Source organism: Bidens hawaiensis, unplaced genomic scaffold, assembly GCF_021521415.1.
Source record: "Bidens hawaiensis isolate Kalapana, Puna unplaced genomic scaffold, B.hawaiensis_p1.1 tig00040689_1, whole genome shotgun sequence".
NCBI lineage: Eukaryota > Viridiplantae > Streptophyta > Magnoliopsida > Asterales > Asteraceae > Bidens > Bidens hawaiensis.
The window spans coordinates 3,419-20,513 of record NW_027497198.1 but is presented as its reverse complement, the minus strand read 5'-3'; the positions used below and the strand labels follow the sequence as shown (position 1 = coordinate 20,513).

General features: G+C 32.9%; 1 protein-coding gene and 1 pseudogene across 3 annotated transcripts in view; both read left to right on the top strand.

Moving 5' to 3' along the window:
- The window catches only part of LOC143592314 (cathecol O-methyltransferase 1-like), a 39,445-nt gene extending 35,172 nt beyond the window's left edge, over positions 1 to 4,273 (top strand). For both annotated transcript variants that reach the window (XM_077072259.1, XM_077072261.1), the window contains exons 2-4: positions 2,569 to 2,879; positions 3,705 to 3,769; positions 3,858 to 4,273. In XM_077072259.1, the coding sequence (XP_076928374.1) occupies positions 2,569 to 2,879; positions 3,705 to 3,769; positions 3,858 to 4,172 (691 nt within the window). In that variant the 3' untranslated portion in view covers positions 4,173 to 4,273. The remainder of the gene's footprint in view (positions 1 to 2,568; positions 2,880 to 3,704; positions 3,770 to 3,857) is intronic.
- A 4,667-nt stretch (positions 4,274 to 8,940) lies between these two features.
- Positions 8,941 to 13,080, top strand: LOC143592315 (caffeic acid 3-O-methyltransferase-like; annotated as a pseudogene). The gene is made up of 4 exons (XR_013145896.1): positions 8,941 to 9,341; positions 11,899 to 12,209; positions 12,615 to 12,679; positions 12,771 to 13,080. The product of XR_013145896.1 is annotated as a caffeic acid 3-O-methyltransferase-like (transcript).
- Positions 13,081 to 17,095: the final 4,015 nt, after the last annotated feature.

Sequence of the window (17,095 nt, the reverse complement as noted above, 5' to 3'; positions counted from 1 at the left end):
ACAAGAATAGTGATGAAGATAATTTTCGAGAAGTACAAGGGATTTGAAGGGGTCAAACAGTTGGTAGATGTAGGTGGTGGTTTAGGTGCTAACCTTGAGCTTATTGTTTCCAAGTATCCAAATATTAGGGGGATCAACTTTGACCTGCCTCATGTCATTAAGGATGCACCTCATTATCAAGGTATACGTTTACTTTCATAAACACCTAAGCATTCACTGTATTATATATCATTTAGCATACGGCAATCGGTCATAGGTGACATTAAACTAGTGATTGGTGACCTGGCTCAAGATATACCGAATCAATTACAACATGTAGTATCACATCGCAATGTCGCATGTGGATAATCTTTGTTTTTGTCTTGACTAGGTGTGGAGCATGTCGGAGGAGATATGTTCCAAAGTATTCCTAAATACTTCCTAAAGGAGATGTTATTGTCATGAAGGTTGACACATCAACATTTTAAGATAATCTTAGTTTAGATAATATATATATATATATATATATATATTTGTTTTGTTAAATAACTTCAATGATTTATTTCGTTTTAGCAGATTCTTCATGACTGGAGTGATACTAATTGCCTCAAGCTTCTAAAGAATTGTTGGGCGGCATTGCCAGATTGCGGTAAGGTTGTAGTGGTGGAATCAATCATTCCCGACCCTAAAAGTGATATAAGTTGTAGTGATGAATCTTTAAAGGCCACCATCGGTGGTGATATGCTAATATTAATTGCTAACCCTGGCGGCAAAGAGCGAACCACAAAAGAGTTAAATGTGTTGGCCAAAGAGGCTGGATTCACTTCTATGGAAATTGTCTGCAAGAATGTTTTTTGGGTCATGGAATTTTACAAGAATATATGACTTTTATTTCGAATGTATTTTGGATGTAATAGTTGTGTAAGAGGATTTGAAGTCAGGACTTCATATTTAAGTTACTTCTTTGATTGTATTTCTCTAGTTTATAAAGATATCAATCTTTATATAAAGAGATTGTCTCTACGGGACTTATCCTACTCTTTTAATAAAATAAAATAATTATGATATATGTCGCTTTACTGTTAAATCTTTCAATTTCTATCTTCATAGTTATAAACTATGATCTTAATTTACATTAATAGATGTCATAATTAATAATTATTAACTTTCCTTTTACACTCTATTTATATTATATCTATATATTTTTATAAGTATAAATATAATTAACATATTATATTACTATATATTTCAAAATATACTTTGTGAAATTCAAAAATCAACAACAAACCGTTTTTGTTAAAGATTGAAATTAAAGAATATAATTTCAAATGTAATGTGATTTAAATTATACATCCACCTATTCTAATAAATTAATAAAATAATTGTAAGCACGTATTGGTTTATTGTTAATCCTCACAACCCCCCCCCCCCCCCCCACACACACACACAAAATAATAATAATAATAATAACAACAACAACAACAACAACAACAACAACAACAACAATATATGTCAGAGATCAATAATTATTTACTTTTCTTTTACACTCCATTTATATTCTATCTATAACATGATTAATTATTCATTTTTCTTTAAACTCTATTTATATTATATATATATACACTTTTACAAAAATAAATAGTTACATATTATACTACTATACATTATTAGAATATATTCCACAACATACTTAGTAAAATCCAAAAATCAACAACAATCCTTGTATGTATGGAAACTGATAGAAATCGGTCCGTAAAAAACGTAACGAAAACCGATCGAATGTAAATTTTGTTTGTTTTGTTTTACTTCCGATACCGTAACGAACATGAAGAGAACTGACCAAATTCGAGTAGACTCAACACGTTTTGTTTTAGTTCTAGTACTATAACAAACGTAACGAAAATCGACAGAATGCTGATTTTTATGTTTGTTTTTTTTTGTTTTAGTTATGGTACCATCACGAATATAAAGTAAACCAACCGAATTTGCGTACACTCATTGTCCCAATGTCCGGTATCTACAACGATCGGGTTTTACCAACACCTGAGTTTCACCGGCTGACGTCACCCATTGGACCACCTCAATTTTATTAAATTTTTATTTTGGTTTTAGTTATGATACAATAACATATGTAACCGGAACCAACCGAATTTGGCGTCGACTTACCGTCCCGTCACATGTGATCGACAACGCTTGGGTTTTACTAATTGTCCCGGCGCGTTGCGCCGGGTAAAACACTAGTTGTATATAATCACAAGAAGATTAAAGTGTTTTGGTTCTGATGCAAATCACCTAAAATATCATGATTACAAAACTATTATGGACCCAGTGTTATCCAAACATTTAGATATTCTAATTTCTAATGATTGGTTAATTACCCATGATTTTACTTGTCTACCTAATTAATATATTTAATTTTCAAATTTTAGAAAAATCAAATTTTAGTGAGTTGCAAATGGTTTTAGTAATTATTAATTAGTTTAACTGTTTGGTATGTTTCTTTTATAGTTGTTTTATAAATATTTTACCTAGATCCCCTTTATTAATGAAATAGTTTTTTTTATGATTGACCCAATTATTTGGGGGCAGGTATCACCTAAAAGATGCAATTGTTGAGGGAGGGGTCCCATTTGACAAAGCTCATGGGGTAAATGCATTTGAGTATCCTGCAAAAGACAATAGATTCAATGAGGTATTTAACAAGTGCATGTATGACAACACAAGAATAGTGATGAAAATGATGCTTGAGAAGTACAAGGGGTTTGAAGGGGTCAAAGAGCTAGTAGATGTAGGTTGTGGTTTAGGTGCTAATCTTGAGCTTATTGTTTCTAAGTACCCAAATATTAAGGGGATCAACTTTGACTTGCCCCATGTCATTAAGGATGCACCTCAGTATCAAGGTATATAAACACACACACATTCATTGTATTATATATCACTAACAGACCGTAACCGGTCATAGGTGACCTTAAACTAGTGATAGGTGACCTAGGTCATGTTATACATAATCAATAACAACCTGTAGCATCGACATTGATCGCATGTGGATAATCTATGCTTTTTGCATCTATATGATTTTATTTTGTTTTGTGAAGAAAGTGGTCCTAACATGTCTTGAATTTTATATTTGTATATATATGCATATGTATATGTATATGATTTTACTTTTTTTCTTGAAGAAAGTGGTCCTGATTACTAATAATGTGAAACAATTATTGGATTATCAAAGCAAACATGAATTTTTGTATAATGAATTATTGTTTTTCTATCAAATTCATATGCAATAACCTTATCAAGAATAAGCTAGGCATTTTTTTATCATGGATTTAAAGATGAATAAACATATTCTGCTAGTATATGCATAACTAAACTTTGACATCCCAAACTCATATGCAATTTATATATTGTTGTTGTAGTTTAGTTACATACATTGTTACTTAAAACGGTGATATAATTCGTTAAGTTTGCTACGAGTTGGAAGTAATTTCTTTTCTTACAATCTGTTCTGAACAGTCTAACGTACATGACCCATTATAGCATTATCCTTTGACACCCGAAACTATGCCTATCCCCTTAACATAGACCCTTGCATGCAATATCAAATGTCAGGTCTTGTTACTTGATTATTAATAACCGGTCAGAGTTGGTACCGATGGTCCTAGTTTGTTGGGATATATTCCTTTTATCAAAGGATCTAATGATAGTTGGTTGATTCTCTTGACTAGGTGTGGAGCATGTTGGAGGAGATATGTTCCAAAGTGTTCCTAAAGGAGATGTTATTTTCATGAAGGTTGGCACATCAACCTTTATAAGATAATCTTTGTTTAAATAATAACCTTTTTTTTGTTAATTAACTTCAATGATTTATTTCTTTTTAGTGGATACTTCATGATTGGGGTGACACTTATTGCCTCGAGCTTCTAAAGAACTGTTGGGCGGCTTTGTCGGATTGTGGTAAGGTGGTGGTGGTGGAAGCAGTCATTCCTGACCCTGAAAGTGATATAAGTTGTAGTGATGAAGCTTTTAAAACTGTCATCGGTGGTGATATGATAATGTTGATTGCTAACCCTGGCGGCAAAGAGCGAACCGCAAAAGAATTCAACGTGTTGGCCAAAGAGGCTGGATTCACTTCTATGGAAATTGTCTGTAGGGTATCTACTTTTTGGGTCATGGAATTTTACAAGAATATCTAGCTTATATTTTGAGTGTAATAACTCATAGCTATGTAAGAGAATTTGAAGTTTGGACTTAATATATAAGTTCCTTCTATATGACAATAAACAAAAACATTGCCTTCATCTCTGTTAGTCACCTAAAGGTGACCAAATTAATGAGTTCGATCTGAAATGAGCAAAGATTATAAGCTTTTGGTAGAGTTGGGATTAGGCTAATGTGAAAGTTACTTCTTATATTGTATTATCTGGTTTATAAAGGTATCAAACATTATAAATAGAGATTGTCTACAAATACTTATTATAGAGAATTACATTAAGTGGGAGTGCGCTATATGTATCACTAACATAACACACGCTCGCATGAAAATAAATAAAAATAAAAATAAATAAATAACCCTAAATGGAACTGACCAGTGCAACAAACTACGGTATAACCTTCATAAATTAATAATGTTAGGACCGAGTATTTTATCAATTTAGTGAGATATTATTATATCGATAAATAAATAATTTATTAATTTAAAGAGCTTTTATCTATGACCTTTAAATTTCCAAGCGCAATATACATTCACAAATTAATTGAATTTATTAAGTTTATTTTTTTGAATAATTAAAAAAGTTAGTTCATTTAACCAAAAAACTAAATTACAAAAACAAGCTTCAAGACGCATTTCTTCTTCATGTACATTAAACATGATTAGTCGAATCTGATCACTATAATATGTCCATTGAAAATTTTTGATATCACATCAACTATGGCTCATAAACTAAAAGATGTTTAAAAAACAACCATGACCAATCAACAACGAAAACTATTATGCAAGTATAAAAGAGATCACTAAGGATGTACTCAACAAGATTTGGAATCTTGTAGTAATTGTTAATTTATAGTTTCGTTGGGACCAATATATATACACTAAGATTTCAAAAAGGTTGCTATTTTATTATTTTGTCGATTGTGGCCTAATTTTGCATTGGTCCCAAGTTGAAAATAAAAAAGTTGTTATTTTTATTGAAATTATTAATTTATCAAGTAATAATTTATACATGTATGGGAAATATTTGACCTAATCTTTTGGCGTGTTAGTGTTGTACTAAAGAAATATGAAGAGAGAGTTGATCTTGAGTGGGCTTTTATATGCTAAGAGTTGTTGTTGGACCACAACTTTATAAGCCCAAAACAAAGCAAAGCCTCGAGGCTTGAACTCACAAGTTGAAAATCCAGATTTCTCAAATGTCTTAGGAAATGAAACGCGTAATATAAGCAATTCCAAACATCTTATTATTTTTTAAATGGAAAAATACCATAGAAAACCAATATACTTTCTTTTTTTGCTCACAAAAGTCCCTCAACATTTTTTTGCACGTTAAAATCCCTTTACGTGTTATTTTTTTAACAAAATTGTGATATTTTTAAAAACTATTTTTAAATCATTTTCTAAAAGCTATTAAATTTATTGTTTATCTCCACTTGATGTTTAGAGTGTTAACTTATTTGGGCCTGTGACAATAGTATATTAATTAAATCTAATATAGTAACACGAAAATTATTCTTTTTTTTCTTTTTCTTTTTCTTGATAACATATCTCCACCCGGAAAAACCCATACCCAAACTAACCCGACCCGTAAAACCTGAACCCGAGTAAAGACTAACCGAGCCCGAACCAAAGTAATTTGGGTTAGTTCTTGGGTTTGATTTATGTGTTTCGGGTCAACCCGAAGAACCTGATTAACTTTGGGTTGTAAAACCAAATATATTTTTAGGTATAATAGGCTAAAGAATTAGCCACTAAAGTTATCAAAATTTAGCCCTAATCGACTGTTGTCATTCCACCTATTATGGATCAACTGCTTATTGTTATTTTTTTTTTCTTATTGGCTCCTTTTATATTTCATAGAAACATCCAAACGATTTACAATGAAGTGGCAGGTAAGCGGGCAACAAGCTGCGCCGCAACCCCCTTTTGGATAGCAAACCCAATCCGACTAAAAACAAAGTTTTGATTCTTATGGGCTGATACGTTACTATACACAACTTTCTGAACTCTATTCAAAAGGTCCACGGCATCCGGAGCTAAGAAACCAAAAGTGTCAAAGGCGAAGGGGATAAACACGTGTTGATTCTCCAAACAAGCTCTCTCGTGTTTAGCAACCTTGCCCGATGCCGCCTTCAATGCTGCCTGGCCTACTACAAATCCAGTGCCCCTAATCCCAACAAGAGGGGACACTCATGTGAGGTCGACACAAGCGTGTTTTCCCCCTACCCACCCAAAAACAAGTATATCGGCCGGTCGTAATGTAGATCTTCCTTCTTGAGGATCCGTAAGAAAGTTTACGGGGGCTTCCTTTTTAGCCAAAATTCCGGCTCGTTTAAGAACATCGCATAGAACATCCCTCACCAAATCATGCCTGTACTTAAACCCAGGCAACTCTTTGCAGTGAACCGCATGCTCGCCAAAAGAATCCAAACAAACCTTACGGCAAATCGGGCACGGCTCATCTACCGGAAACAAAGGGATCATTAACCGATACTTCAGGATGGCCCGATACTCCAAAGCCGACATATGTTGGCCCAATCCTTCAATAGGTAGAACACTTAAGAAATCTTGAGCCCGAGGAGCCCGAAGACACTCAAACACCGCTTTCTGACGAGGGGATAAATCAAACTTCATTTCCAAACTCTTGATGATTCCACTATAAAGTGCACTCGCCAAAGCATGTTGGGCTTTTGGGGGGCGGTGTCTTTATTAGAGAAACCACTAATATCAAAATCGGGAAGTGAAATGTGCAACCGATCTATCGCACTCCCATAATCGGAGTCAAACCCATCAATACCACAACCTCGAAGAATGTGGTCTTGTAATTCCCAAGATTGCGCCATCGAGGCCACAAACGCATAAGTAGAAACGTCTGAAGCTGAAAATAAACCCAAACCTCCAAAACGAGTCGGAAGTGATGCTAACCTCCATTGAAAATCTCCAAAGAAGGGACCACCACAAACCACGATGTCATCAATCGCCCCCCGAAGGCCATTGTCAAACACATAAAGTGCTTCCCCTACATACACAGGTTGGCATGTTCTGAGACCAAACAACAACTTTCCAACTCCCATACATGAGCGGAGCAAAAGGAGCTCGCATTGAGGGTCCCGCAAATAACAACCGTAATTGAATAACCGAATCACGCCTGATATAAACCGTTACGGTTGGAGTTTGTTTTGCTTTTCTTTTGAATTGTTTTATTAGGTAGCATTGATTTACTACTTAGTTATTTACGTTGCGAGCGAAGAAAAATATGTGTTTTAATTTTAGCACTGTAGTTTTTAATTTTTTTTAGGATATCCGAAACCCAAATCCCAATAAAAAAAACGAACCCGAATTATCCGAACCCGAAAAACCTGTGAGAGATTCGGGTTAAGTTTTGGTTCAAAACTTAAAACTTTGAAATTCGAAAAACCTCATTCAAGAAACCCGAAACATGTAGAACACCTCTAACAAGAAAGGGCACAACATCACTAAAAGTCTAAAACAATAGGTCATGAGTACATGACTTCTTGCTAGCACAAATATGGTTTCCCATATTCTTCAACCTAACAGCCGTCTTTTGTCTTGTAATGCAAATGTATTTGGTGGAATACTGACCAACCCGTCAACTCGACCTGTAATGTTTGTGTAGTAGTCTATATTAAAGTATCATCAGTGCAACACACTTGTCATTGATTTGAATTGTCAACTCACCATGTCACATCATATTTTAAACCAACCTACAAAAACTTTCATTTATCGTCTAATGGTTATTACCCGTTCTTGTTTCAGACCTTTACCTCCTCACCTACTTTTCAATTTATTTAATAGATACTGATTTAAATGTGTGTGTGTTGTGGAATAAGACAAATGTGAGTTCGAATTTTGATTAGCCCACTCTCAATGGTCCTTTCAAGTTTTGTCCAAAAACTATTGTTGTCAAACACTATCGCTTCAATAGAATCAAGATCAAGTTTTTTGTCTGGTTTTAATTTCAAACGGCTCCAACAAACAAAAATTTTCGTAGTGGGGCGTTTTCTCAAACACTACATGTTTCGGACCTTTACCTCCTCACCTACTTTTCAATTTATTTAATAGATACTGATTTAAATGTGTGTGTGTTGTGGAATAAGACAAATGTGAGTTCGAATTTTGATTAGCCCACTCTCAATGGTCCTTTCAAGTTTTGTCCAAAAACTATTGTTGTCAAACACTATCGCTTCAATAGAATCAAGATCAAGTTTTTTATCTGGTTTTAATTTCAAACGGCTCCAACAAACAAAAATTTTCGTAGTGGGGCGTTTTCTCAACCTATTACCCCCCCCCCCCCCCGTTTGCTTGGAAGTTATGGAGGTGGGGGGCACTTCCTCCACAAGGATGGTGTTGATGGATTCTGATTGGTAGGATGATAATTGGGTGGGGAATGATTGGTGAAGGTTATGTTTTATTTTTAAAATAATATAAAATAATAATGAGGTAATGATTGGAAGGAGGTACACAACTTTTGTGTATACTGGCCCTTTAATGACGTGGCATCATATAACGTATAACGCCCATAAAATAGTTATCAATTACACATGTCTAATACAACTTTGAGGTGTTGACGTGACTTTGCCCATCCACTAACAAGCAAAGGAAATAATACTATTTTGAGAGAAATGCATCATGTTATTGGAAAGTGAAAATATATTTATTAAAAATAATAATACTTTTGAGTGATATATATAACACCACTCAAACAAAGGTTCACCACATCACTTCCTTTAACCATGGACTCGTACAAGATGTCCGAAGAAGAGGAAGGGCTATTTAGAGTACATCAAATCAATGAGCGCATAGTTCTTCCTATGGTCATTAAAACCGCGATAGAACTCGATCTCTTTGAGATCATGGCGAGGACTCCTGGTGCCCGCTTCTCTTGTTTTGATGTTGCTTCTAGTCTTCCTAAAAGAACCCACAAAACCCTGGCATTAATTGAACGAATTCTTCGGTTTCTCGCTAGCTACTCGGTGCTCACATCAACCGTAGTCAAGGACGGCCAAGGAGGTTCTAAGAACTTGTATGGCATGACAGCCCTATCCAATCATTATGTCCGAAGACAAGACGAGACGTCTCATGCTTCATCGCTTCTCTTTACCTACGATAAAGTACTCATTGAATGTTGGTTAGTTATCTTCATTTACTTCTTATATCTAGCTTCCTTAGAATAAGCGTAGTGGGATATGTGGGGGTTGGGGGGGGGGGGGTTTCGGGGAAGCTCCTTTGAGCGCTACTACGATAACGGAAGAAGGGGCTCCGGAGGTGAGGCAACAACCAATTCTAACCAATCAAATACCTCACTTACATTTTTATAGTTATAAAAGAGATTAAATAATAATTATGTTTTCATTTAAACCATTGCACATTTTTAAATGAGAAAGCTTACTGAATGTCATTCGGTGTACGTGACTGTGACATGACGATACCTTTTTTCACTATTTAATTATTCCTCTACACATGGTCTTACTAATTGAATCTGGTGACATGATATCCTCACACCGATAGTAAAATAAGTAGATAGGGTATCATGTCAAGTAAGTGTAGCACCCTAACTTTTGTTAACAATAAAGATGTTCCCACCTTTTTTTTTCGGTTTAAAATTTTGAAACTGTTTAAACCGGTCATCGGTGTGGTTTCATAGTTGGTTATTTTACTTTCAGTTGGTTTCAAAAATTTAAAACCGTAGCGAACGGTTTGGTTAGTTGTTTATACAGGAAACCGGTCGCATGTTGAATGCATTTTAATCTTTTTATTATTTAGTGCTAGATTTGTTTTGTTATGTAAATTACATATAGTTGAAATATAATTTGACAAAATCTATTTTAATACAAGTAAACTTGGATACTACATTTTTAAATTAACCTAGTTCATATATGATTTGTTGTAATCTTTGTTCTTGTTATTGTTTCGCCTTCTAGATCTTCCATTAATGTTTAATATTTTTATTTCAAAAATTATCATTCTTATTCTCTTAAGTATCATATTTTGTTGATACTTTGTTAGGATTGATGATGATACAATTAAATTAATAATCATTTTGAATAATATTTATTATCAAAGCTTAAACTATGAAACCAAATGGGAACAAGACCTTTAGTAACAGTTAGGTATCAATTTCAATGGTTCACTTTAGGTTTTGGTCGACAAAAACAGTACTAACGGTTAGGCTCACAAGTTTAACTTAAAAACCATCATAACCGGCATTAACACCCCTACGTAACATATTAAATTTTCTTTATATTGATAAAAAATAAAGACAGAATTACAGAAATCGTTCTTTATGTTTGTATCAAATTTCATTCGTTGTCATTTATTTTTAAAATTAACATGTTTTGTACTTTACGTTTCAAAATGCTACCCCCGTTTGTCCTTTAGCCTTAACCCAGTTAGTTTTTCTCGTTAACTCAGACCATGTGTTTTGCACATGAGGGCAAATTGGTCAATTTAGGTATTTAATTAAAATACTTTAATATTAAAACAACAAGTTAAATAACTTAATATATGCGTCTCTCTCTTCCCCCTCTCTCCCCTACTTACCACCATCGTACCGCCCCGTAATTGTTGTTGAGCTTCGACACCATTGATTTGAGTCCAAAAAGATGAAATTAACCAAGAAACAAACTCTAATCGGAGCAAACCATAATCCCCAAATTGGAATTTAGTTCCCCTTTTCAGATTTGACACTCCTCTTCTACCTCTGGTCTGAAGGTGAGACGATGACATAAGAGGTAAGAGAGAAAGAAAGGGGTGAGAAAGAGATGGTGGTGGCGGGCATAGAGAGATGGTGGTGGTGGTTGGATGTGGTGAGTTGAGAGAGAATCTGGTAGAGAAAGAAAAGGTGGAGAGGTTGGGTTGGATTATACAAATATAATATATAAAAATATATTTATAAAATGTTTTAATTATATAAGTGTTTTATTAAATAAGTGGGTAAAAATATCAATTTGCCCTAATGTGCAAAGAACATGGTATGAGTTAACGAGAAAAACTAACTGGGTTAGGACTAAAGGACAAACGGGGTAGCATTTTGAAACATAAAGTACAAAACATGTTAATTTTAAAGATAAATGACAACGAATGAAATTTGATACAAACATAAAGGACGATTTCTGTAATTCTGTCGTTTAAAATTAAAAAGAATAAAATGCTCTCTTTTATGGTGTCGTTTTAGTCGTTTAAAAATCGTGGGTGATAAGTTAGTTTAAAATTTAAATTAAAAACATAATATGATTAAAGATGAGGGGGTAAAGTTGTAAATTGAATAAATTATGTTTAAAAGACAAATTAACCCCTATTAACATATATACTTTATGCATGACCATTTATAAAACTCTTAAAATCAAGTGTCCCCATGATTTATATATATGGTATATAGATTGAAATCAAACATGGTTATAGACATTATATTTCTTTTTTTAATTTCATATATTTAAGTGAAAAGACACATTTACTCTTGATTTAATAGTGAAAATTAACGCAGTTAGCGATTTGGGCGTAACTGGCAAAAACTTGGCATCCCACACCGTCATCAGACTAACAAAGTTAAACTTATTAGTCAAAGACCATTGGGACCAAATATGACATAAGATGGGACCAACATCCAACTCCTTAGTTGGGATGGTTATTCTTCAATAGCCCACAGTTAAGATTATTTAATCAATTTCTTTTTTTATTTGGGATAGGTATCACCTAAAAGATGCAGTTATTAAGGGAACAGACCCATTTGACAAGGCCCATGGGATGAATGTATTTGAGTATTCTGAAAAAGACAATAGATTCAATGAGGTGTTTAACAAAAGCATGTATGACAACACAAGAATAGCGATGAATATGATACTTGAAAAGTACAAGGGATTTGAAGGGGTTAAAGAGCTAGTAGATGTAGGTGGTGGTTTAGGTGCAAATCTTGAGCTTATTGTCTCTAAGTACCCTAATATTAAGGGAGTTAACTTTGACCTACCCCATGTCATTAAGGATGCACCTCCTTGCTCAGGTATTCATACATTCAATTTAATGAACACATACTCACGGTAATTACAATCCTTGAATCAAATCACAAATCCACCTAATAGTTTAGTTGTATACATTGTTACATAAAACCATGATATAATTCGTGGAGTTTGCTATGAGTTGAAATATTTTTTTTGCTATGAATAGTCTAACGTACATGACCCATTATAACATTATCCTTTGACCCCGCAAAGTAAAAATCCTGGATCCAATGGTAACTACGCTCATTCCCTTAACATAGACCCTGCATGTGATCTCTAATCCTTGTCAGATCGTGTTAATTAATTATTAATAACTGGTTAGAGTTGTTATCGATGGTCCTAGTTTGTTGGGATATGTTCCTTTTATCAAAGGATCTAATGACAGTTGGTATGATTCTCTTGACTAGGTGTGGAGCATGTCGAAGGAGATATGTTCGAAAGTGTTCCTAAAGGAGATGTTATTTTCATGAAGGTTGGCACATTAACTTCTTTTTTTAATGTAATTTTTTGTTTAAATAATAATCTTTTTTGTTAAATAACTCTAGTGATTTATTTCATTTTAGTGGATACTTCATGACTGGGGTGACAATTATTGCCCCAAGCTTCTAAAGAACTGTTGGACGGCATTGCCAAATTGCGGTAGGGTGGTGGTGGTGGAATCGATCAAATCCTGAAAGTGATATAAGTTGTAGTGATGAAGCTCCTAAAACCATGATCGGCGGTGATATGATAATGTTGATTGCTAACCCTGGCGGCAAAGAGCGAACCGCAAAAGAATTCAACGTGTTGACCAAAGAGGCTGGATTCACTTCTATGGAAATTATCTGTAGGGTCTCTACTTTTTAGGTTATGAAAATTTACAAGAATATGTAACTTATATATTGAATGTAATGGTTGTGTAAGAGGATTTAAAGTTTGGACTTAATATTTAAGTTCCTTTTATCTATCCATGCTATATAATAAATAAATAAATAATTTGTCATGTGTCATCTCTTACATGCATTATTACTTTTTTCTTCTCGCCTCTCTCTTCTATTAGTTATTCATTAATTATAAATATTTTTGAGAAAATTACTGTTTTCATTCCCGTGGTTTTAGGGTGAAGGCACAATGAGTCCCCAAAAGAAAATTTAAGTTGGTTGAGTCATTGTGATTTCAAAAATGAACTATTTGAGTCCCTGCTGTTACTTAACTATGTTAGCTTCAAGGGTAGATTCGACATTTCACTTCTATATATATACATTGTCACTCTGAGTCCTTAAACAATCATTTTCTCTATATTTTTTAAAGTTCTTTTTATATATTTTTATTTTATTAATTTCTATAGTTGATTTTAGAAAACGTATTTTTTATAAAAAAAATTAGGTTTGTTTATAAAACATTTTTATTAACTGAGCATTTTCATTATTTAACTTGTCTAATATAAATTATATCGTTTTTTATATATAAGAAAATATTTATAGATATATGAAACATGTTAGCTCCTAAAACTTACTCAGCGGGTTCATTGTTAAAAACACGTGGATCTTTAACTAAACCTGATCTGTCTTTTTTTCCTCTATAATCGTAATCTTATTGATTCTCTTTTACTGATCTTGCTGATCAAAACCTTATTGACTCTCTTTTACCGTAATCTTTCTGATCAAAACCTTATTGATTCTCTTTTATTGCGTATTTTTCGAATGATTGAAAGATTTCTTCCATTTATGCATGGTTCGTATTTTTCTAATTGTACCGTTTCTATTCTCATAATACTATTTTACTTTAGTTGTTACCATATTTTCAGTGTATCATATAATGTTGTATTGAACGAAATATTAAAAGATTTATGATTTATTTTTAAGTTTATGAATTGCATTTGTAATTCAACTTCCTACTTATTTAATGTAACACAAACTTTATATGTCATTCTTTTATTTATAAAGTTATCACTTGCATAATTTAAGTTTTTTAACCTGCGTATGACATGGGTACTTAACATAATTAGAAATAAAAGAAAGTATGTAGAACTTTAGAAACTCATTTTAGTGTGTGTAAATTTGTGTTGTATGTTTTTAGTTTATTAGTGACCGGTTCATAAGGCGCCACTATTTGTCTTTACTCCAAGCAATACGAAAATGGTTCATCTCATTTGATTATTTTTTTACTTTTAATTCTATATAATAAACTTTTTTATATATATTGATACATTTTGTTAAAGTGACATAAATCAACACTTAAGGATCATAATTGGTTGATGATGGTGCATATCAGTACTCTTTGTTTTACATCTAATAATTATGTGACTTTTTTTTGTCACATGTTAACTGATTGTGAAATTCATTATGCTTATTATACTTCATTTCCAGGTCAATGTATTATACAAACTTGCATCAACTAGAGTTTCGGGCCAAGCTGATATAGAAAATGAGTTGTTCTGATCCATAAAATACAATGATGCCATAGTGAGTTTTGTTTCCTTAATGATTTGTTTATATCCATTTATATTCATGAAGCAAATTTCATATCTTCTCGAAATACTATCCTGGTGGCATTGTGTTGTCTGTTATAGGCACGATGCTCATATCCTTCTTTTTTTTTGTTTTTTATTTCAAATCTTGCAAGTTGAGACCATAAAGTATTCTTGACTATTAGAAATGATAGGAAAATGGTTGTAATTATGAGTGTTGCAAACCGATTCTATACAAAATCATTGTAAGATCATGAGCAGAGTGTTTGAAATATTAATCTGTTTCTTTCAAGTTGGTTGTTTAATATTATGATTTGTTTGTGTTCTATCTTATATACAAGAATCTTAAAATTGTTTGATATATGGTGGATTGATGGTTTGGTTTTTCAGTAAAAGATAATAAATAAGATTACGGGTATAGAGGAAAAGAAGACGGATCGGGTTTATTTAAAGATCCACATGTTTTTAACAATGAACCCGCTGAGTAAGTTTTAGAAGCTAACATGTTTCATGTATCTATAAATGTTTTCTTGTATATAAAAAAACGATATAATTTATATTAAGACAAGTTAAATAATGAAAATGTTATATGGTTACTTAAAAATTTTCGGAACGGTATATAAAATCCGAACACATTTATCTTTGGATCCTTTTGGTCCGGATGTATCATAATTCGTCTATTTGTAATTCCGAAAGAATGAATATTGATCAATTAATAATAAAACATAAAGAAACTAATTTTGAAATTTGTATAAAAACTTATGTTTTCTAATTCTAAGTCGTCCCACCACCAACTTGTACTAATCACTAATTTGTCTAAGGCATCCATCATTTGGCTTCTTTTCTAATTATAATATTCATTTTCTAAAAGATTAAGCCCATGCTTGCCTCACATTAAGTGTTTACTATTGAAATATTTTTGATTCTTGCTATCCTATTAGAACTCTATGTGCTCTCAGTCTTTCAAATTTTATGTTGGGCATGCAACTTCGTTCGCTCAGGACGAGAAAACACATTTGACAATCGCTTAATTACGCCCTAATTTGAAGCCTTGAAGATATCAATCAAACCCTTGATCAGTTGTTCACTACATGATGTCGAGTAATAACAATAGTCACTAATGTGTGTTTGAATAAATCTCTTTTTCACCAGGGTTCACTCCAACTATTAATGTTTAATTGCGTGATTTTTAACATTTGAAGTATGATTTTATCCAAGAGAAGTCCATATAAAGATATGTGCCGTCATATTCCTATGTTAGATTTCTAAGAAAAAATATATTTCTTTTACGAAAAATGTCGTGATTATAAATCCGTTTTAGATCCACGTACTATAAAGGTTCAACCGGTTCAGATTATTGTTTATGTTAATCTTCCCTAATCGTCTTATTAAAAAACATACATTCTTGCAGGAACACCTTTTTAATAATTAATCATATTTAATAAACTGATTTCTAACTAATAACGTTTGATTTTTCAAAAGTCCTTGTCGAATCTTTGTATTGTACCTGTTGTCTGTTGAATAGGTATCTTGCTCCTTACTAATCACCAATATTATTATTAATAAAATTCATTGCCGCTCAAAAAGAGAAAATAATAACTTTTAAATTTTAAAAATTGGTTTTCAATATTTTCAACCTAACACCTCTTTTTGTCTTGGAATATTACCAATTACACATATTTTTTTTGACAATCATCTCTGAAATTAAATAAAAAATGGTCGCAAGACATGGTTGTGGACTTGTGGTAAAGGTGTGTGATATAAAACTAAAAGGTTGTGGGTTCTAGTCTCACTTAAAACATGGTGAAAATATTAGCTGTTAAAAAAATAATAGAGAGACGCGACAAAGATGAGTAGGGGATGGTCAACTGATGGAAGCCATCTACTTGATCAATTGCGTGATTCCTAAAACACACATGGTCTCCAACGAATCAGGTGAAGTTGTGAAGAGTGTGACAGAGAACAAATCAAACCAAGATGATCCGCCATGTTCACATATTTTTCTAGCAATGTTTAAAACTACCTTCAATACTCGAGTGAGCTTTCCTGAAACCATAAGAATCCTAAGCCTTAATTAGCATGACATACAAACCCCCTCCACTACACATATAGCTTAACCATCATTTTGTACTATCCCATCAAACCAGAATGCTACACATGTTTTCTAGCTTATTTTTATTTTTTCGTAGTTAAGCCCATTAAAACTTATATTTAACCTAAAATAACTCATTACCATGTATTAAGGCTCATATAAACCCATAATTTACTTATTGCCGCTTTACTAATAAGTGAGTAGTTGGTGAGATGTGGCCCATATCAATATTGAAGTTCTACTAATTAAATAACCATTGTAGACTACATGAATTAGATTAAATACAAATTAAAAAATTTATGAAAAAGCATATACAACTCAAATAAAACCACGGTGGCATTGGGGTA